The 22,079-nt window shown below is 60.9% G+C and overlaps 1 protein-coding gene across 2 annotated transcripts in view; it reads left to right on the forward strand.

The window, feature by feature from the left end:
* LRP1 (LDL receptor related protein 1) overlaps window positions 1–22,079 on the forward strand; it is an 81,776-nt gene that overhangs the window by 25,510 nt on the left and 34,187 nt on the right. For both annotated transcript variants that reach the window (XM_088068757.1, XM_088068758.1), the window contains exons 7-22: window positions 10,536–10,698; window positions 11,582–11,804; window positions 12,059–12,248; window positions 13,607–13,750; window positions 15,036–15,272; window positions 15,409–15,589; window positions 15,706–15,928; window positions 16,181–16,370; window positions 16,711–16,836; window positions 16,935–17,075; window positions 17,341–17,466; window positions 17,697–17,813; window positions 17,924–18,004; window positions 20,702–20,869; window positions 21,127–21,309; window positions 21,709–21,909. In XM_088068757.1, coding sequence (XP_087924883.1) covers window positions 10,536–10,698; window positions 11,582–11,804; window positions 12,059–12,248; window positions 13,607–13,750; window positions 15,036–15,272; window positions 15,409–15,589; window positions 15,706–15,928; window positions 16,181–16,370; window positions 16,711–16,836; window positions 16,935–17,075; window positions 17,341–17,466; window positions 17,697–17,813; window positions 17,924–18,004; window positions 20,702–20,869; window positions 21,127–21,309; window positions 21,709–21,909 — 2,694 coding nt within the window. The remainder of the gene's footprint in view (window positions 1–10,535; window positions 10,699–11,581; window positions 11,805–12,058; window positions 12,249–13,606; window positions 13,751–15,035; window positions 15,273–15,408; window positions 15,590–15,705; window positions 15,929–16,180; window positions 16,371–16,710; window positions 16,837–16,934; window positions 17,076–17,340; window positions 17,467–17,696; window positions 17,814–17,923; window positions 18,005–20,701; window positions 20,870–21,126; window positions 21,310–21,708; window positions 21,910–22,079) is intronic.

The raw sequence follows: 22,079 nt of genomic DNA on the forward strand, positions 1-22,079 counted from the left end.
TCCCTGTCCTGCTCGGCTCCTGCAGAGATTACTGTCACTTGTGCTGTGGGAGATGTGTTAAATGATGGCTGTTAACAGCCCTTGGCACGACCCGCTGTCCTCAGAGCTTTGCTGTTCCCCTGGTCCTTACACTCCCAAAGCTTTTTGCTCTCCGCAGGCTCGGCAGCCGCGGTGCTTCCCGCAGCGCCTCCCCCTCGGCTCCCACCTCGCTGCCCGTGGATATTTGTCACAGGCACTGATTTTCTCAGTTGATCTGAGCTGGCTGGTTCCCTGCCCCCAGGTCTTCTTCCGGGGGCACACTAAAAACCAAAGGCTGGTGAAGCTTTCCATCCATTTCTCTTACAAAAATTCCTGCTTCGTGTTGGAATTGGATCGTTTCTCTCTGCCACCGGTCAGAGTGGGCTGGGGGGATCTGGGGATGTGTGGGGCTTGGTGCCAGGACAGGTGGGATGATGTGGTCCCTCACTGGGCAGGGGTCCAGCCTGTCCCCATCTCCACAGGGACCTTGGAAGTGGCACCGTCCTGCCAGCCCCGGGAGCCCGGTGTCCCTCGGTGCTCACCCCCGTGATGAGGATGAGGCACAAGCGATGGCAGGGCTCGTCCTTCCTGCCAGCACTGAATTGTAACAAGAGGAGCTTGTCTTATCCTTCCTCCCATCCCGCTGTCCCTCTCCTCCGCTCCCTGTGACAATCCCGCAGTGTTCCTGTCCGGGAGGATCCTGGCAGGCATCGAGCTCAAGGACGGAGGCACGTGCCTGTGCCGGGGCTGCTCCGGCCCCTCGGAGCATTGGGATGGCACAGGGGGGCTCAGGGTGAGCCCCCCATCATCCCTGACCCCTCTGTGGGGCAGGGGACAGCTGGGGAGTGAGGCAGGGCTGTCACAGCTCCCCTTGGACCGGCTGTGCTGCGTGGCAGATCCTTGACCTCCGGGGACTTTGTGATCCTGTGGGTTTTCTCAACCAGATTCCAGCCTCCACGTGTTTCCCCAGACAATGTCCTTGTTTGTTTGGAGTTGGGCTTCCAAGGAATTTCAGAGCCAAACAAAGCACTAAAAAATAATAATTAAAATCTGTTGCTGGGCTCTTGTGCTGCTGCTTCTCGTGTCCCAGCCAGAGCCCTCTGCTCCCCCAGCTCTCCAAGCTTATCCTGCTGGCCTTGTCCCTCCATCCTGGGGCCGTTGGTCAGGGATCACATCCTTGAGCAATCCTCATTGCTCAGCCACGGTCCCGGGGCTGGGACAGCGAGGGAAGCAGCTGTGGCAGGGGATTTGTGCCTCCTTCCATCAGATTTGTGTTCCAGTCCCCTAGAGGTGACACCAGGAGGTGGGAACAGCTCCCTGGAGCGTGCACAGAGGCCAGGACCATCCTCTGGAGGCCACCTTTAGCTGGCAGCAGCCCAAGGCCGTGCCGGTCAGCCCTGGCAGCACAGCGGCGATGACAGCGGTGTTAAATCCCCGTCTCCGGTGCGCTGTGATCGGGTGACACTCGGCTTCCAGGGGAAGGCAGGAGTCCTTTGCTTGGACTGTGGAAAAATACTGGGGAATGTGTCAGGAGCCAGGGCACTGGGCTTCCCCGTGGCTCTTGGGGTGGCTCCCCTCTCCCCTCCCCTCCCCTCTCCTCCCCTTCTCATGCTCTTTCGCTTTCTTTTTCCACTTTTCCGTGGTTTTTTGCATGGTCAGAACTGGGAACTTGGTGATGCCAGGGAATGCATTTATTGCACTGGAGCCAGCACTGTTTCATCCCAGCTCTGGTGCTGCTCTTTCCCAGTCCCAGCACTGCTCTCCCAGTTCAGCACTGCTCCATCCCAGTTCAGCACTGCTCCTTCCCAGTCCAGCACTGCTCCATCCCAGTTCAGCACTGCTCCTTCCCAGTCCAGCACTGCTCTCCCAGTCCAGCACTGCTCCATCCCAGTCCCAGCACTGCTCCTTCCCAGTTCAGCACTGCTCCATCCCAGTCCAGCACTGCTCCATCCCAGTCCAGCACTGCTCCTTCCCAGTCCAGCACTGCTCCATCCCAGTCCAGCACTGCTCCATCCCAGTTCAGCACTGCTCCATCCCAGTCCAGCACTGCTCCTTCCCAGTCCAGCACTGCTCCATCCCAGTCCAGCACTGCTCCATCCCAGTCCAGCCCTTCTCTTTCCCAGTTCAGCACTGCTCCATCCCAGTCCAGCACTGCTCTCCCAGTCCAGCACTGCTCCTTCCCAGTCCCAGCACTGCTCCATCCCAGTCCAGCACTGCTCCATCCCAGTCCAGCACTGCTCCATCCCAGTCCCAGCACTGCTCTCCCAGTCCAGCACTGCTCCATCCCAGTCCCAGCACTGCTCCATCCCAGTTCAGCACTGCTCCATCCCAGTTCAGCACTGCTCTATCCCAATCCCAGCACTGCTCCATCCCAGTCCCAGCACTGCTCCATCCCAGTCCCAGCACTGCTCCTTCCCAGTCCAGCACTGCTCCATCCCAGTCCAGCACTGCTCCATCCCAGTTCAGCACTGCTCCTTCCCAGTCCAGCACTGCTCCATCCCAGTTCAGCACTGCTCCATCCCAGTCCCAGCACTGCTCCATCCCAGTCCAGTCCTGCTCTTTCCCAGTTCAGCACTGCTCCATCCCAGTCCAGCACTGCTCCATCCCAGTCCAGCACTGCTCCATCCCAGTCCAGCACTGCTCCATCCCAGTCAGAGCAGGCAGGAATTCTGCAGCTCAGCAGGATCCATGTGTGGCTGCTGAGAAAAGGCTGCAGAGGTGCAATGATTTATTATTTCTCAGTTTAAGGTTTGTTGTTTTCCTTTATAAAACAAGCCCCCGGGAAGGGGTTTGAAATATCAGGACATTTGATCCCGAGTGCATTATAAACCCTAAATGCCAGCAATCTGGCCACCATTAAAACACCTTCCTGGGCAGCATCAATCCCAGCCCGCCCGGCTCGGGGGGTGTTTTCATTGACTCCATTTCAGTGTCACTCGCAGTGTCCTGTCCCGGTGCCAGCGGGCACAGGAGCTGTGGGCTCTGGGACAGATTGATTTCAGGGCCATGTTGCTCTGCAGAGGAATCCAAGTACATTTCTTCCCCCACTTTGCATGGAAAGCTATTTTTCTTCCTTGCTGCCTCATCCTGGCCAAGAAAGAGGCTCCGACGTGAACTCACTTGGCAGGAGAGCGGGATGATTGGTAACTTCATCTCCTGGTTCCTTTCTGTTGGTTTTTTTTTTTTAACTGTTTATGGCTGTTCTTGTTGCAGCGAGGAAGGGAAGTGGGAGCTGGGGGAGAGCAGGGGATAAAGGGGAGCAGGGGATAAAGGGGAGCAGGACATGGGGGGAAACGGGGGTAGGGGAGAGCAGGGACCAGGATGGAGGGGAGCAGGGACTGGAGGGGAGCAGGGGTTGGACAGAGCAGGGAATGGGGAGAGCAGGGGATGGATGGGAGCAGGGGTTGGACAGAGCAGGGAATGGGGAGAGCAGGGGATGGATGGATGAGAGCAGGGAATGGGGAGAGCAGGGACTGGATGGGAGCAGAGGTTGGACAGAACAGGGACCAAACAGGAAAGCAGGGATTGGGTGGATGCAGGGGATGAAGGAGAGCAGGAGCTGGAGGGAGCAGGGGATAGAGGGAACAGGAGCTGGGGGCCATGTCTGGAGCCATGCACACACACCAGCTCATTGTGTGACATCACGATGGTGATTTTAATCAGTTAATGAAGATCTGACAGTCAGGACCCTCCTGTGGCTCTGCCCAGCACCTCTGACTCCCCTTACCTGGTGTTTCCCCTCATAGGGAACAGAAATAAATCCCCCAAGGGGGCTGAGAGCCCCCCTGACCAGGCTGTGGTGGCAGGGGTGAGCTGCATTCCCACATTGCTGGAGACAAAGGGTGACATCAATGTCCTGAGGCATCAGGATGCTCCTGCCCAGGGATGGGTTTGATTTCACACAGACCTGAGGGTGCCCCAGCACACATCTGTCTGTCCCAGCACACATCTGTGTGTCTGTCCTGCACTGCCTCATGCCAGGCTCTCTGCAGGAGCCCCTCAGGACCCTTCCTGCCCATGCTGGCCCCATTTCTGCTTTCTCATCCCCTCTGCCCCCAGATCACCCCAGTGCCGGTGCCCGGGTTCCTGTCGAGCCTGTGTCTCTCTCCTCTCACCCAGAAGGAAGCCAAGTGCCCCGTCCCTCCCTCGGCCTCTGTGGAATATTTGTGCCCATGGAATGGTCTCATTAAGGCAGAGTAATTAGTGGTCCCTTGGCTGCCCTCCACACAGCCTGGAGCTTGTTCCATCCCTGTTCCTGCTCTTCCCACCTCCGGTGCCTCCGCCAGGCTCTGCAGGGATGCTGCAGGGTTGAGCCAGGACATGGGGAGGAGTGAAAGTTTGGGGTGTCCTCACCCTGGGGAGCTGGAGGTGGTGACAGTGAGGGGCTGGAGAGGTGCCAGTGACTGCTTGGACACAGTTCCCTGTTCAGATGCAGCTGTGGTGCTGCACTGGGGCAGAAGAGGAGGCAAATTTGGGATGTCCCCACCCTGGGGAGCTGGAGATGGTGACAGTGAGGGGCTGGGGAGGTGCTGGTGATCCCTTGGACACGGTTCCCTGTTCAGATGCAGCTGTGGTGCTGCACTGGGGCAGAAGAGGAGGCAAGTTTGGGGGACAGTGAGGGGCTGGAGAGGTGCCAGTGACAGCTTGGACACAGTTCCCTGTTCAGATGCAGCCGTGGTGCTGCACTGGGGATCCCAGGGCTCCCTGCAGAAGGGCAGTGCTCCAGCATCTGCCATTCCCCAGCCTGTCCCCAGGCTGGGATGTCCCTCCATGGGGGCTGCCGTGTCACCCCCGAGGAACGTTTGGCTTGTGCAGGGCGGGCGTGAATGCGCTCAGAGCCTCGGGATCCATCCCAGAGCCGAGTCAGACGTCCTGGCCGTGGGCCACCGCCTTCCACCCAGCGGTTCCTCCTCGCAGCGAAACATCTCAGCAGAGAGAGGGGGGGGTGAATTTATTTATTTTTGAGCCTGGTTTGCTGAGGGAACGAGGCTGACGTGACGGCTGTGGCCGTGTGTGGTGGTGGCCGTCCTCTCCTGCCCTGCTCAGACACAAGGAGTTGGCTGTTCCTGGGAGCAGGGGGGCCGTGCTGGACCCTCAGGGCCGCGGGGTGTCTGTCCGGCCGTCCTGTGCCCTTTGGGGCGGGAGTTTGTCTTTGTGCTCGTCCTGTTAACATACTTCTAATTAAGGAAAATTGTCCCCAGGAGCAGTGTTTATCCACAGAGCGCGGTGCCGTCACAGAGACGGTCTTGTTCTCCCGGGGAGAGGATGTCTGTAGAGGGAAGAGACAGAAATTCCTCCAGATTATGGTATTATGTAAATGTATCAAACGGATCATTCCCTATAAAAAGGAAAGTAGGAAACCGATGTATTTGAGCAGCCCTGGGGACCGCATTCCTGACGAGCCTCCGTTCCTGCACCGCCGGCGTTTCTGAGCCGAAACATTCGGCGACTTTTCCAAGCTGTTTTTGCGCCGAGGCCGCGTGCCGGCGGCTCCGGGCGCCTGGGGGGCTCGTAGGGCGGCCACCAGGGCCTCTCGCTGGGTGGCAAGCTGGCCACAAGCCCTGCTCGCCCCACGGGGTGAGTTGTGCCTGGAGCAGGGGATGGACGCGGTGTCTGCTGCTCTCCGGAGGGATCTCCGTGGATGGGCAGCTCTGATGTGAAGCACGGACTCCACGGCTCTCCCAGTGCCTCGCTGGGGTTTGTGTCAGGGCTGCTTCACCCTGGGGAAGCGAGAATTGGCTGTTGCAGTAGATGTGCGATGTGGACATGGATATTCTTTATTTATTCTTTATTTCGTTATTATTTTTTATTTAAAGGCAGATGTTGGCAGCGGAGGTCGCTCCATCTCTGTCCTCTGTCACACGTGCTGGGGCAAGGGGGGAAATGCTCCTCAGCAGAACGGGAACAAGGATTTGGTGTCAGAGCTCTGTGCCCAGGGTGTTTCTGGCTGCTTCAAGCAGAGCTGGGAGCTCTCCTGCCCACCATCCCTGTCCTGCTCTCCTGGGACTGCTCCCTTGAGGGGTAGCTGGCAAGTGGAGTTATTAAGTGGAATTATTAAGGTTGGAAAAGCCCTCTGAGACCCTCATTAACCCAGCACTGAAAGGTCATTGCTGAAACATGTCCCCAGGTGCCACATCCACACATTTCAGGAGGAATTTCTTCATGGAAAGGGTTGTCAGGCATTGGAAGGAGCTGCTTAGGGAGGTGCTGGAGTGCCCATCCCTGGAGGCGTCCGAGGAACAACTGGACGTGGCACTCAGGGCTTGGGTAGGGATCGGTCACAGGTTGGACTCGATGGTCCTGGAGGGTTTTTCCAACCTCAGGGATTCTGGAATTCAGGGATTTTTTTGCTGTGTTGGTTCCTGAGCTTGTTGAACCTCTGTGTTCAACCTCAACTGTGCAGGAGTGTGGACGAGCTGCTGAGCGGCTGCGTCCCCCTCGCAGCTGTTTGGGGACTGTCGAAATCCCTGGTTTAATCCGAGGGAAGATTGTGTGTTTCCTTCCTCCTCCTGTCAGGCCACAATTGATGTGTTTGCAGACTGCACAGCAACTGATTCATGCAGAGCAAAGTTATGTGCTGGGTCAGCAAAGCTCCTTCCCCAAAAAACCCACAGCCCTGCAGTGCCGCGCCGGGATGGGGTAAATCGGGTGGCCTGGGTTAAGGGAGGGAGAAGCTCGGGCTGCAGCTCCTGTGGGAAATGTGGGGTCCATGACCCACTTGTGGCAAAGTGGGACCATCCCACCTGGAGCTCTGGGGTGCCAGCAGAAGAAGGATGTGGCCAGAGGAGGCCACTGAGGTGCTCTGAGGGCTGGAGTAGCTCTGCCATGGAGTCAGGCTGGGAGAGCTGGGGGTGTTCAGCTGGGGCTGAGAAGGCTCCAGGGAGAGCTCAGAGCCTCTTCCAGTGCCTGAAGAGGCTCCAAGGAGAGCTCAGAGCCTCTTCCAGTGCTTGAAGAGGCTCCAGGAGAGGGACTTGGGACAGGGACCAGCAGGACATAGGGAATGGCTTCCCACTGACACAGAGCAGGGTTAGGTGGGATTTTGGGAAGAAATTCCTCTCTGTGAGGGTAGTGGGGCACTGGCACAGGGTGCCCAGAGGAGCTGTGGCTGCCCCAGCCCTGGAAGTGCCCAATCCAGGTTGGACAGGGCTTGGAGCAACCTGGGCTAGTGGAAGGTGTCCCTGCCCATGGCAGGGAAGTGAAATGGGATGAGCTTTAAGACCCCTTCTGACCCAAACCATTCCGGGATTCCGTGAAAAGGGAAAATCCAAGCGTGGTGTGACACACAGGATTTTGTGGCAGGGACCTCAGGAACAGCTCGGTCGGGATCACTCGGGCCGTGGCGGGTGTGAAACCAGGAAACATCTGTGCGGGTGGGTTTTGGGGTTTGCTGAAGTTGCCAACCCACCCTTGTTGAGCAACTCTGATGAAGTTCTCGGTGCTCCTTCATCCTTCATCCTGTCTCCATCTGCCCCCTGTGCTGGCAAGGCCACCTCTCCCCCCCCAGTGGGGCTGGATCTCGTCCCCGTGAGGTTTTTTGGCTGCCTCCCCCAGGAAGAGCCTTGGAAAGCCGACATTCCCCGCTCTGCCCCCACCAGCTCCCTTCCAAACGCTCTCAAATAAATAAACCTTGGGAAATGAGCTCGGCGTGTCGCAATCGCCCGCAACGCCCCGCCGAGGTTGAGCAAGGAGGAGGATTGATTCCAGGATGGGAATTGGTGGGGAGAGGCACCCGTGGGGGGCTCTGGGAGGGAGGGGGGGTGGTCTCTGCCCCTCGGATTCTCCATGGAAATCATCTACCACCCCTCCAGGGCACAGGTTCATCCCTGCTGCTCCCCTCAGATGGGTCCAAGGTGTGTTTTCATGGCCAGGGGTGGCTGTGGCACCATCCCTGGGCACCCGTTCTGGGTGGGGGACCCAGGGGGAGACTCTGAGCCCCCCACCCCTCCTCTCTCCAAAGACTGAGAAGGAGGAGGGGGTAAAGTTTCTGCAGGCCAATGCCAGGGGTTAAAAATAGACATTTTCTAAATTAGCCTCCACCAGAGGTTCAAGAGGAAATCCAGGTTTAGCTGAGGCTACAAGAAAGAGCTGAAAATAATAATAATAGTAATAATAACAACAACAACAATAATGATAATAATAGTGATGATGATGATGATAACAATGATGACAATAATAATAATAATAATAAAAATAAAAAGTGATTCCTGCAAAGGAAAGGGGAGCATGTTGAGCAGGGAGAGAAGGAGCAAAGCTGGAAAACAAAAGCCTTTGAGGAGGGTAATGCTTTCCAGCTGCAAAAATACAGCCTGGGAGAGGAGCAAGTGCTTGCGTCACCCCCAGCCCCCTGCCCTGTGCTGCCCTGCTCGGAGCTGGGGCCCGTCCGGAGACCCCCGGCTGGACCAGGACCCTCTGCCCCCCTGGCTGTGGCAGGATGGGTGTGAGGGGAGTGTGGGGCTGGAAGTCTCTGGATTGTTTTGGCCGTTTTCCCTTTGGATTCCTCTTGGAGTGTTGGGCTGGACTCAGCTCCGGCTCGGAGGGATGCGGAGCGGCGGGAGAGCGACGGGAAAGGGGCGCTGGTGATGGGACAGGGAGGGTTGGACCCCCTCGAGGAGGAGAATCCGGGGGTCTGTGGCTGTGGGTGGGGGGCGAGGGCCCCTGAGCCGTTCTGCCAACGCTCCCCATCCGCCCCTGCTTGGATCGCTCCCCCGGTCCTGTGACTCTGACTCAGCCACGCAGGCGCCAGCCAAGACCTGCTTTTTTTGGGGAATTCTTGCACATCCCTTCGCTGAAGTGTTTCTCGCCCCGGCAGGGCCCTGCCGCCCCCTCCCCACGTCACAGGGGTGTTTGGGGATGCTGGCTGGGGAGCAGGGGAGGGCGGTGGGTGCTGGTTGTGACAGCAGGACTCAGTTTTGGGGGTAGAACGTGGCCCTTGGCGCCCCAGTGTACATTTTCAGGTGCTTTTTGCTCATCACAAACCCCTTTTACCCCAGGAGTTGGGGTGTGGGGTCGTGGCTGGAGCAGGAGCCCCACGAGCGCTGTGCCAGCCCCGGCGCGTTGGGCAGCGCGTTGGGAGCTCTGCGCCCAACTCGGTTTGGGGTTGATGCTCATTCCTTGGCTCGGGCTGTTTCCACTTGTTTTTATGAGCTGCCTCACGCCGGGTGGTGGCTGCAGCCTCACCCTTCCGGAGGGGGGTCACTGTCGGCACCACCGCCGGCCGCGTGTCCCCATCCCCGTCCCCAGGGCCGGGACACCCAGGGCTGGCCTGGGTAATTCAGGGATGGGGCTTGGGGTTTGTGCACCCCAAACTCTCTGTGTGCTCATCCCATGGCCTCATCCCAGCCCGGCAGCGTGGATGGACTTGGCCGCAGGGTGGGTGGGGGCATTGCAAAACCTCCTGGCTTGATTCATGTTTTCCCTCCCGAGCTCCTGTGTTGGTTAATAATTCAGTGGTGTCTGGCCCTGCTCCACTGGGGCAGTCTGGGTCTCACTGACCTTGGGGTCCTGGGGCTGGGGGGCTGCTGTGCCCCATCCCTGCTCCTCCAGCGCTCTCTGGGTCTCACTGACCTTGGGGTCCTGGGGTGGGGGGGCTGCTGTGCCCCATCCCTGCTCCTTCCCCCAGTGCTCTCTGTGTCCTCTGACCTCTGGCTCCTTCTGACCAGGGCTGCTGTGCCCATGTCCCTGCTCTGCCTTGGCTGTGCTGGCTGTGGGGCTGCAGTGTTGGGGATGTGGGGTCTTGGGGGGCACTAATCCAAAGGACAGCCCTCCAAAGCCCTTGGGCTCTCTGGGAGCTGCAGCCCCTCAGCCCAGCCTCTGGCCTGGCGGGCACAGGAGAGGCTGAGCAGCGCCGAGCACTGACCCGGTGGCGAGGCAGGAATTCAGGAGCGTTGGGTTTATCCGATTGAACAGGCTTTCACTGGTTTAATTAAATACTCACACGCTGCGTGCCAGGTGCTGTCTCTCACCTGCTCCAGGCCCCGGGGTTGGTCCCTGCAGCTCGGGATTAGCTCTGCTCCCACCTTGCCCAGCAGGATCTGCCCTTGGCCCCCCCAGCTGCCACGTGTCCCGTCCGGCTGCTGCTGCTGGAGCCCCTTCCCTGCTGCCTGCTCCCTTTTCCAGCACCCACCTTGCAGAGCTTCTCCTGCTATTCCTGGATGAACTCCCAGGGTTTCTGCAGGATGAACTCCCAGGGTTTCTGCAGGATGAACTCCCAGGGTTTCTGCAGGATGCTCTCCTGGTGTGCACACCAGACGCTCTCCTGGTTGTGTGTGATGTCTCTGGCTTGTCTGGGGGCAGCAAGTCCAGTCTCCCTGGGGAGCAGAGGATGGGTTGCCGTGGGTGCTGTGGGTGCCCTGTGGCTCCATCTGGGGTGACCAGGGCAGATCCTTGCAGCTCCCAGTGCGTTCATGGCCCCCATGGTCTCATTCCTTGGCTTGGTGTCGGTGTTTGTGATCCCGGGGGGCTCCTGGCTCTGTCCTTCCCTGCCTCACCCCCCTCCCTCCCTCCCTCTCCTTGCCCAGACGTGGAACAGATGGCCATCGACTGGCTCACGGGCAACTTCTACTTCGTGGATGACATTGATGACAGGATCTTTGTCTGCAACAAAAACGGGGACACCTGCGTCACGCTGCTGGACCTGGAGCTGTACAATCCCAAGGGAATTGCGCTGGACCCAGCCATGGGGTGAGTCCTGGGGGACAACTGACGAGGGTGGCCTGTCCCTCTGGGGTAGGAGGTGTTTCCTGTACCTCTGTGAGCCCCCTCTGCAGGGACACTTCCCACCCAGCCTGCCCTGGCAGCAGCTGTGCAGGGCTCAGTCCTTTGGGACACCCCCGGCTCAGCTTGGGATAAGCTGCTGCTTCCAGCTCGTGCCAGGCCGCGTGGTCACAGCTTTGCTCCAGCTTTTGGGAGCTGAGGTGGCTCCGAGCACAGCCCAGAGCAGCTCTCTCGTGCCCGTGTGCCCAGCCCCGAGGATGGGGATGGCAGGATGCTGAGTCATGGGAGCAGCTCAGGGCACACGTGGCAGCTGCCAGCCCCCGGGAGCTGGAAGCTGGTGTGGCTGAGGCCACGGTGGGTAGAGCAGAGAAACCACTAAAGAGGAAAATTCCTCCCTCACCAGCTGCTTTCCTGATGGGCACTTCCCTCCTGGCTCAGATGGAAAAAGCTGGTGTTATTGAGCAGAAAATCGGGAGTATTTCATATAAACAAACAAATAAGGCAGAGGATCCTGGAGAGAGACTCCAGGCTCGAGCAGGACTGCTGCAGACAGCCCCACAGGTGACTGAGTGAAGTCCCTTGTGCTCTGTGGTGGCCGTGCTGATCCCTGGCTCTGCTGTGCTGTGTTGGGAAGCTGGGCAGGACGGCTCTGGGATGCACAGGCAGCTGCCTCAGGTTGTGTTTGAACATGAACAACCCCACGTGCGGGCCTCTTGCAGTGACACCAACACATCTCCCAGGGGATCTGTGCCTGACCCCAGTCATCCCCGTGGGGATCCACACATCCATATCCTCCCTCTCCCAGAGCTCATCCTGGCTCTGAGCTCCCTCCTCTGCTCCTCTCTCACAGCAAGGTGTTCTTCACCGACTACGGGCAGATCCCCAAGGTGGAGCGCTGTGACATGGACGGGCAGAACCGCACCAAGCTGGTGGACAGCAAGATCGTCTTCCCTCACGGCATCACCTTGGACCTGGTGAACCGCCTGGTGTACTGGGCTGATGCCTACCTGGACTACATCGAGGTGGTGGACTATGAGGGCAAGAACAGGCACACCATCATCCAGGGCATCCTGGTGAGTGGGTTTGGGGGAGAGGGTTGGGATGGGAGCTCGGTGTCCTGTCTGCAGTGGTGGCTTTAGCAAAGTCCAGCAAGGAACGTGCTGAGCGTGGTCCTGCCAAGGATGACCTTGTGCCATTGGCAGATGAGACCCCTCTGTGGCCAGTGATGGCCAAGAGCCATTGGGTGGGATCAGGGGTTTTGCACATCTCAGAGCCCGGCTCTCACAACTCCTAAATCCCTTGTGGACGCCCACCTGGTACCTTCCAGATCGAACACCTGTACGGGCTGACCGTCTTCGAGAACTACCTGTACGCCACCAACTCGGACAACGCCAACGCCCAGCAGAAAACCAGCGTCATCCGCGTCAACCGCTTCAACAGCACCGAGTACCAGGTGGTGACACGCGTGGACAAGGGCGGAGCGCTGCACATCTACCACCAGCGGCGCCAGCCCACAGGTGGGAGCCTGGCTCGGGAATAACAGCTCCGAGCCCAGCTCGGGTGGGATTTCAGGGAGAATTTTCCCATGGAAAGGATGGTCAGCCATTGGAAGGGACAGCTGAGGGAGGTGGTGGAGTGCCCGTCCCTGGGGGTGTCCAAGGATGTGGCACTCAGTGCTCTGGTTGGGTTGATAAGGTGGGGATTGGTCACAGGTTGGGCTCGGTGATGTTGGAGGTGTTTTCCAACCTCAAGGATTCTGGGATTCCTGCTTCCCAGGCCTCTGGGAGCTGCTGAACATCCTGGGGTGCCCCCTTTTCCTGCTAGCGCTGCGTCTCTTCCTGTGAGAGCTGTGCCACGTGGCTGATGGATCATGGAGAGTACAGAGATGTGGGAGCAGATGGGGCATCTTAAAATATTAATGGTCCCTCTTACTCTCTGTCCCCACTGCCAGCACATTCACCTGGTGCTTCCAAGCACCGAGGAATTTCCAGGGAATTGAAAGGCTCCAGTGCTGCACCGACCCATCCCTGCATCCATCCCTGCATCCATCCCTGCATCCATCCCTGCATCCATCCCTGCATCCATCCCTGCCTCCCCAGCACCTTCTGCAGTTAACCAATTTACTCCTTTAAAATCCTCTCAGTGTCTGCAGCCTGCTCGGCATTTTCCAGAATATAAAATTAATCAGGAGATTTCTAAGCAGGGAAGGAGTGTGATTAAGGGGCTCTGCGGGTGGTGCTGGCTGTCCCCGCTCCCGAGGCTTGTCCTGCCGGCGCAGCAGGATGGGGCAGTGTGGCCGTGTGGCTGTGGTGGTGTGCTGGGACATGCTGGCTTCTTCTCTTCCCGTGGGAAAGTCCTTTCCCATCTCTGTGCTGTCCTGTGCTGTGCTCAGCTCTTCCCTGATCGGTCGGGAGCTCCTGGCAGGAATGAACCCCCAAAAGGCCAGGGGGGACCCATGAGGGCATCCCCACGTCCCCGTGGTTGCAGCTCTGTGTCCCTGTCAGCCCCGTGTCCCCGTCCCCCCATGTCCCCGTCCCCACCGTGTCCCTGTGCCCCCTGTGGCCCCGTCTCCACCTTGTCCCTGTCCCCCCCATGTCTCTGTCTGCCCCAGTGCCCCTGTCCCCCCCCGTCCCTGTCTCCCCCAGTGCCCCTGTCCCCCCCATGTCCCCCCCCGTGTCCCCATCCCCGCTGTGTCCCCATCCCCACTGTGTCCCCGTCCCCCTCTGTCCCTGTCCCCGCCCCGTCCCTGTCCCCCCCCGTTTCCCTGTCTCCCCCATGTCCCTGTCCCCCCCCGTGTCCCCATCCCCACTGTGTCCCTGTCCCCTCCATGTCCCCCCCGTGTCCCTGGCTGCTGCAGCCCCTCTCTGTGTTGCAGTGCGGAGCCACGCGTGCGAGCCGGATCAGTTTGGGAAGCCGGGAGGCTGCTCGGACATCTGCCTGCTCGGGAACAGCCACAAGAGCCGCACGTGCCGCTGCCGCTCCGGGTTCAGCCTGGGCAGCGACGGGAAATCCTGCAAGAGTGAGCGCTGCCCTTCCTGGGGGCACGTGGGGGGCGAGGGGCTGGAGCCACGGGCTCTGCGCTGGGGCTGCTCATTGCTGTGAGCCCACAACAGCCCCAGTGCTGTGTGTCATCCCCATGGCACTGCCCCATGGCACTGCCCCACTGCACTGTCCCCATGGCACTGCCCCATGGCACTGCCCCATGGCACTGTCCCCATGGCACTGCCCCATGGCACTGCCCCATGGCACTGTCCCCATTGCACTGTCCCCATGGCACTGCCCCCATGGCACTGCTCCCATGGCACTGTCCCCATGGCACTGCCCCATGGCACTGTCCCCATGGCACTGCCCCATGGCACTGTCCCCATGGCACTGCTCCCATGGCACTGCCCCATGGCACTGCCCCATGGCACTGTCCCCATGGCACTGCCCCATGGCACTGTCCCCATGGCACTGCCCCATGGCACTGCCCCATGGCACTGCTCCCATGGCACTGTCCCCATGGCACTGCCCCATGGCACTGTCCCCATGGCACTGCCCCATGGCACTGCCCCATGGCACTGTCCCCATGGCACTGCCCCATGGCACTGTCCCACTGCACTGCCCCCATGGCACTGCCCCCATGGCACTGTCCCCATGGCACTGTCCCCATGGCACTGCCCCATGGCACTGTCCCCATGGCACTGCTCCCATGGCACTGTCCCCATTGCACTGTCCCCATGGCACTGTCCCATGGCACTGCCCCATGGCACTGTCCCCATGGCACTGCCCCATGGCACTGCCCCTGTGGCACTGCTCGCATGGCACTGTCCCATGGCACTGCCCCATGGCACTGCCCCCATGGCACTGCCCCATGGCACTGTCCCTGTGTCATTGTCCCCATAGCACTGCCCCATAGCATTGTCCCCATGGCACTGCCCCCATGGCACTGTCCCCATGGCACTGTCCCCATGGCACTGCCCCTGTGGCACTGCCCCTGTGTCATTGTCCCCATAGCACTGCCCCATGGCACTGCCCCATGGCACTGCCCCACTGCACTGTCCCCATTGCACTGTCCCCATGGCACTGTCCCCATGGCACTGCTCCCATGGCACTGCCCCACTGCACTGTCCCCATGGCACTGTCCCCATGGCACTGTCCCATGGCACTGCCCCATGGCACTGCCCCTGTGGCACTGCTCGCATGGCACTGTCCCCATGGCACTGTCCCCATGGCACTGTCCCTGTGTCATTGTCCCCATGGCACTGCCCCATGGCACTGCCCCAGCCCTGCTGGTGGCCACAGCTGTCCCTGTCTCTGCACAGAGCCCGAGCACGAGCTGTTCCTGGTGTACGGGAAGGGGCGTCCCGGCATCATCCGAGGGATGGACATGGGTGCCAAGGTGCCGGATGAGCACATGATCCCCATCGAGAACCTCATGAACCCCCGGGCCCTGGACTTCCACGCTGAGACCGGCTTCATCTACTTCGCCGACACCACCAGCTACCTCATCGGGCGCCAGAAGATTGACGGCACGGAGCGAGAGACCATCCTGAAGGACGGTGCGTGGCCGGGGGGCCTGGCCTGTGCCCCTGGGGCCGGGTGTCCATCATCCCCATCGCTCTGGGTCAGGATCAGGCACCGTTTGGGGCTGTTGCTGCTGGCTGCTGACAAGCCCACTCTGCTTTTCCCTCAAAGGCATCCACAATGTGGAGGGGATCGCCGTGGACTGGATGGGGAACAACCTGTACTGGACGGATGACGGCCCCAAGAAGACCATCAGTGTGGCACGGCTGGAAAAGGCTGCCCAGACACGGAAGACGCTGATCGAGGGGAAGATGACGCATCCCCGCGCCATCGTGGTGGATCCCCTGAACGGGTGCGGGTGCCTGGGTGGGCAGGGCTGGCTGGCAGGGCCACAGCCACAAGGACGTGGCTGGGTTTTGTCACGAGCTGTGGTGGCCAGGCCAGGGCTCAGCTCAGTGTCTGTGGCAGGTGGATGTACTGGACAGACTGGGAGGAGGATCCCAAGGACAGCAAGAGGGGCAAGATCGAGAGGGCCTGGATGGATGGTTCCAACCGCAACATCTTCATCACCTCCAAGACTGTCCTGTGGCCCAACGGGCTGAGCCTGGACATCCCAGCCAAGATCCTGTACTGGGTGGATGCTTTCTACGACCGCATCGAGATGGTTTATCTCAATGGCACCGAGCGGAAGGTGAGTGGGGGTCCCGTGGCCCTGGGACACTGATCACCCACTGCACTGGGGCAGCCGAGCTGTGGCCTCTCTCCTGTCCCTGTCCCTGTCCCTGTCCCTGTCCCTGTCCCTGTCCCTGTCCCTGTCCCTGTCCCTGTCTCAGTCTCATCCCTGTCCCTGTCCCTGTCCCTGTCCCTGTCCCTGTCCCTGTCCCTGTCCCTGTCCCCAAGTTCCCATCCCAGCTAACGGAGCCTCTCCTCCCCACACCCGCAGATCGTGTATGAGGGCCCGGAGCTGAACCACGCCTTTGGGCTGTGCCACTACAGCAACTTTCTGTTCTGGACCGAGTACCGCAGCGGCAGCATCTACCGGCTGGACCAGGCCTCCAAGGCCGTGAGCCTGCTCCGCAACGAGCGCCCGCCCATCTTCGAGATCCGCATGTACGACGCGCAGCAGCAGCAAGGTGCGAGGGCACGAGGGGCTGGCCTTGGAGGGATGGGTCTGAGCTGCCTGAGCAGCCCCCTACCTCTTTTTGCTTCCTTTTACTGTCCCTGTGCTCCTTGGTTTTCTTCTCTGTTGCTCGTGTCCTGCCCTTCCAGCCTTCACTCTTTTTCCTACCCGAATTCCGTCGGGCTCTGTGTCCCCTCGGGGGTCCCTGTGGCCTCACCTGGGGGCTCCAGCTGGCTTCCAAGTGTGGCTGCTGTTGAGGGAGTCCAGGGGGCTGGGGGTTCGCAGCACCCCCGCGGGTCTGGAGGGGTCTCTGGGCACTGAGGTGCCATCTCTTCACCCCTTTGCCTCTGCAGTGGGCTCCAACAAATGCCGTGTCAACAACGGGGGCTGCAGCAGCCTGTGCCTGGCCACCCCCCGGGGCCGTCAGTGCGCCTGTGCCGAGGACCAGATCCTGGGGCTGGACTCTGTCACCTGCCAGGGTAGGCTGCCCTGGGAACCTCCTGGGGCCTCTCTTTCCCCATGGGAAGCTGCACTTGGTCACCTGGTTAAAATCCTTCCTGCGCTTTCCCTTTGGCAGCCAATCCATCCTACGTCCCCCCGCCGCAGTGCCAGCCCGGGGAGTTCGCCTGCAAGAACAACCGCTGCATCCAGGAGCGCTGGAAATGCGACGGGGACAACGACTGCCTGGACAACAGTGATGAAGCCCCCGAGCTCTGCCGTGCGTGACCCCTCCTGCACTGTGGGATTTGGGCTAAGGCTCTCCCAGATGTGGGGGCAGTGGTTGAGGCAGGGTGGGGTAGCCAGGACCCCTCTGTCCCCTCTCCAACTTGAGGAGAGGAGGAGGTACAGGAGGAAAATGTTGAGATTCTGATCTCGAGTTTGAGGCTCCAGCCCTTTTCTGTCCCGGTTTTTCTCTTTGTTGGACATAGAGGAGGGATGGGGTGGGATGAGGAGCAGGTCCTGAGTGTGGTTTCCCCCCCCAGACCAGCACACCTGCCCTTCGGACCGCTTCAAGTGCAAGAACAACCGCTGCATCCCCAACCGCTGGCTCTGCGACGGGGACAACGACTGTGGGAACAACGAGGACGAGTCCAACTCCACCTGCTCAGGTGAGGACCCTGCCTTGTCCTCAAGGGAGTTACGGGAGAGCTCACGTTGAGCCACAGCCTGAGGTTTTGGAGTCTCATGTGTGCCTTGGCTGCAGCGTGAGGTTTTGGGGTCTCACGTGTGCCTGCACCTTGGCTTTGCTCCTGGACCTCGCAGGAGCCAGGGGATTGTCCCCCACCTTCCCCTGGCAAAACAAGGTACCACTAACACTCCATCTGTCCCTCCTGGCCAGCCCGGACCTGCTCCCCCAACCAGTTCTCCTGCGCCAGCGGCCGCTGCATCCCCATCTCCTGGACGTGTGACCTGGACGACGACTGCGGGGACCGCTCTGACGAGTCTGCCTCGTGTGGTGAGCTGGGACTGGGAGCACTGGGGGCACTGGGAGCGTGGGGTGCTCCCCGGGGCTCTGAGGGTTGGGGTGCACACGAGGTGCTGACGGTGCCTCTGCCTCCTCCGCAGCCTACCCGACCTGCTTCCCCCTGACACAGTTCACCTGCAACAACGGGCGCTGCATCAACATCAACTGGCGCTGTGACAACGGTGAGGACCCGGCCCCGGGGTGCTCCCGAGGGGATGGCGAGACCCAAGGAGGGGGTGCAGCCTGGCAGGGACCCCATTTTGGCAGTTTGGGCCAGTTCTCAGCGTGTGCTGAAGGGCAGAACTCAGCCCCCAAGGGGAGCGGGCGTGAGCCAGAGCTGAGCCCATCCTGCAGCCCCCAGCTCTGTATTTCCCTTGGCTGTGCTGGGGCAGGGAGAGCTGCAGGAATAACCCAGCAGGGATTTTTCCAGACCTTGGCATCCTTTGCAAGGTTTCCAAAACCGTCCCCTGGTGCTGGAACCAAGTGTGGCATGGCCAGAGCTGCCAGCGGGGCTGAGCCAGCTCCTGCAGCCCCAGGGAAGGCAGGAGAGCTCTCCCAGCCAGTTCCCGTCTGTCCTTGGATCTTTCCAGGGCCAGGCCTGGGACAGAGGGTTTGCCCCAAGGTTGCTTTCCTTTCCCACAAGTTTATATCAGTCTTTGAGCTGCTCTGCCTTGTTAGGAATAATTAGTGTCTTCAGAGCAGGCGAGGCACTGGTGCCTGGCTGAGCAGAGCTGTGGGTGCAGGGCTCTCCTTGGAGTCTTCCCGAGCTCCCTTGGAGCTGGCCCTGCCAAGGGATGGTCCCTTCTCCTGGGATCCCCCACAGTGGCAGCCAGGCCGTGGAGCCCCTCATGCAGGGTTAGGGAGCTGCAGCACCACGAGGGTACCCCCACCCCTGCTGCCCCCCACTCCCCCAGCACCCTGTGCTCCCTCTGGTCTCGCCTCCCAGGCTGCCCGGTGCCTCTGTGTGTCCGTGTCCGTGTCCGTGTCCACGTCCCGGCGTCTCTGTGCCGCCCGCTGTGCGTGTGCCCTGTTTGTCACTGTGGTGTGTTGTGTTTGTCACCGTGCCCACGCTCCTGTCTGGTGGTTCTGTGTTTCAGAAAAAGATTGTGGGGATGGCTCTGACGAAAAGAACTGTCCAAAGCCTACCGGTTAGTGCATAGATCAACATGCACCAGACCCCCACCTGGCCCCCCGAGCCCCCAGACCTGCCCCCTCCAGAGGGCTGCGAGCCCTGGGGGCTCCGGACACTGGCAATGCCCCCTGTCCTCTCTGGCAACACCCCTGTGTCTCTGGCAACACCCCTGTGTCTCTGGCAATGCCCCTGGTGCCTGGGGTGATGCCCCTGGTGCCTGTGGTGATGCCCCTGGTGCCTGGGGTGATGCCCCTGGTGCCTGTGGTGATGCCCCTGGTGCCTCTGGTGATGCCCCTGGTGCCTGTGGTGATGCCCCTGGTGCCTGTGGTGATGCCCCTGGTGCCTGTGGTGATGCCCTTTCCCCTCCAGCAACGCCCCCTGTGTCTCTGGCAATGTCCCCCAGCTCCCCAGCAGCAGGAGGGATGTGCCAGGTGCCAGGGAGCCACTGTTGTCCCAGCTCACCGAGCAGAGCCACGCAGGAAGCTCCTCTTGGTGGGAGCCAGGAGAGGTCAAGGGTGCAGGTGCAGGAGCTGAGCTGCTGCTGAGGCCACGTGGCAGCTAGCAATGCCATTGTCCCCATCAGTGCCATTGTCCCCATCAGTGCCACTGTCCCCATCAGTGCCACTGTCCCCATCAGTGCCATTGTTCCCATCACTGCCACTGTCTCCATCAGTGCCACTGTCCCCATCAGTGCCACTGTCCCCATCAGTGCCATCATCCCCATCAGTGCCATCATCCCCATCAGTGCCACTGTCCCCATCAGTGCCATCATCCCCATCAGTGCCATTGTCTCCATCAGTGCCACTGTCCCCATCAGTGCCATCATCCCCATCAGTGCCATCATCCCCATCAGTGCCACTGTCCCCATCAGTGCCACTGTCCCCATCAGTGCCATCATCCCCATCAGTGCCATCATCCTCATCAGTGCCATTGTCTCCATCAGTGCCATCATCCCCATCAGTGCCACTGTCCCCATCAGTGCCACTGTCCCCATCAGTGCCATCATCCCCATCAGTGCCATCATCCTCATCAGTGCCATTGTCCCCATCAGTGCCATCATCCCCATCAGTGCCACTGTCCCCATCAGTGCCATCATCCCCATCAGTGCCATCATCCCCATCAGTGCCATTGTCTCCATCAGTGCCATCGTCCTTGTGCCCATCCTGAGGCACCAGGAAGAAACCCCCCTTGACCAGTCTCAGGTGGGGCATCCTCAGCAGAGCGCTGTGGTGGTGCCCAGGCCAGGCCCCTGTGCCAGGCAGGCAGAGGGGCTGCATTGCCAGTGTCCAGGTACCCTCAGACCAAACCTCTCCCTGCCCACAGCAGGCGTGGGGGTTTCCTCCAGACGATCCAACCCCCGCAATTGGCTGCCCCAGCCCCCCTCCCCATGGGTGCACCCCCAAAGGAGCGCCCGTCCCCCATCCCCGCTCCCCCCGGAGCGGAGCCCCCTGTGGTGCCAGGCACCCAGGGCCCCCCAGGTTCATGGCTGATCTATGCAGTTTCTGTGTTTCATTTTCTCTGTGTGCCGCTGGTGCTGTGGGGTGGGGGGGCCGGGGGTCTCCAGCCCATGGCGGGGGTCCCACCGCCGGCGCTGAGGGGCTGCAGTCACCCCACGTCCCGTCTGCCGGCGTGGTCTGTCCGGTGCCTGTTGTTCCCCGCTTCGAGGGGTCTCTGCTGTCCTCCCTCCTGCCAGCCCCTCCTGGCCGGGCCCCTGCTGACCCCCTGCCCGCCCCCCTTCCCTCTGCAGACAACGACTGCGGGGACAACAGCGACGAGGCCGGCTGCAGCCACTCCTGCTCCAGCAACCAGTTCAAGTGCAACAGCGGGCGCTGCATCCCCGTGCACTGGACCTGTGACGGGGACAACGACTGCGGCGACTACAGCGACGAGACCCACGCCAACTGCACCAACCAGGGTGAGCCCCAGCGCACGGGAGGGACCCCAAACCACAGGCATTGCCCAAAGAGCCAAACCCTGCCTCGGGCAGAGCCGCCCTGCTTCCAGACAGGGAATTCTGCAGCCTTCTCTGCCCACACTCGGTGCCCAGATCCCCTTCCCGTGCCTCTGGGTGCCTCCAGCTGTTTCCCTGCTGGCTGAGGGCCTGGTCCCTGCCCAGTCCTGGAGCCCCCCGGCTCTGTGGGGTGCAGGCAGTGAGCAGTGCCCTCCCCACAGCCACGCGCCCGCCCGGGGGCTGCCACACGGACGAGTTCCAGTGCCGGCTGGACGGGCTGTGCATCCCCATGCGCTGGCGCTGTGACGGGGACACGGACTGCATGGACTCCAGCGACGAGAAGAACTGCGAGGGGGTCACCCACGTCTGCGACCCCAATGTCAAATTTGGCTGCAAGGACTCGGGTGAGAGCAGGGGGGCAGGGGATCCCAGCTGGGGGTGCTGGACTGTCCTCGGTGCCGGGATAATGGGGAAACACCAGTGGCCAACCCGTGAACCATGATCCTGATGGATGGTGCCATCCTCAGATCCCTTCTCCTCTTCTCTGAGGAAGGGGCTGGGAGACACTTTGGTGGGTTGGGGACAAGGGTGGAGGGACACCAGTTATGGGACTGACCCTCTGAGCCCCCAGTGCCCCCCCAGGCCCTCCCTGACCTGTCCCGTCTGGACCAGCTCTGGTCCAACTTTTGGGGAGCCCTGAGCTACTCAAACACCCCCATTCCCACCGTGCGTGAGGTAACATCTGGAAATTCCTGGAATAACGTCCCTTCTGGTTCTGCTCTGCCCCCTTCCCTCCCCATCAGCCCGGTGCATCAGCAAGGCCTGGGTCTGTGACGGGGACAGCGACTGCGAGGACAACTCTGACGAGGAGAACTGCGAGTCCCTGGTGTGCAAACCCCCCTCGCACACCTGTGCCAACAACACCTCCATCTGCCTGCCCCCCGAGAAGCTCTGCGACGGCTCCGACGACTGCGGCGATGGCTCCGACGAGGGCGAGCTCTGCGGTGAGAGCGGGGTGGGGCGTGGGGACACGGGGTGACCCAGGAGTGGGGACATGGGGTGACCCGGGTGTGGGGACACAGGGTGACCTGGGAGTGGGACAAGGGGTGACCTGGGAGTGGGGACATGGGGTGACCCAGGAGTGGGGACATGAGGTGACCCGGGTGTGGGGACA

This window comes from Pseudopodoces humilis, chromosome 32, assembly GCF_049639895.1.
Source record: "Pseudopodoces humilis isolate 2021_Gansu_Grassland_sample_001 chromosome 32, ASM4963989v1, whole genome shotgun sequence".
Classification (NCBI taxonomy): domain Eukaryota; kingdom Metazoa; phylum Chordata; class Aves; order Passeriformes; family Paridae; genus Pseudopodoces; species Pseudopodoces humilis.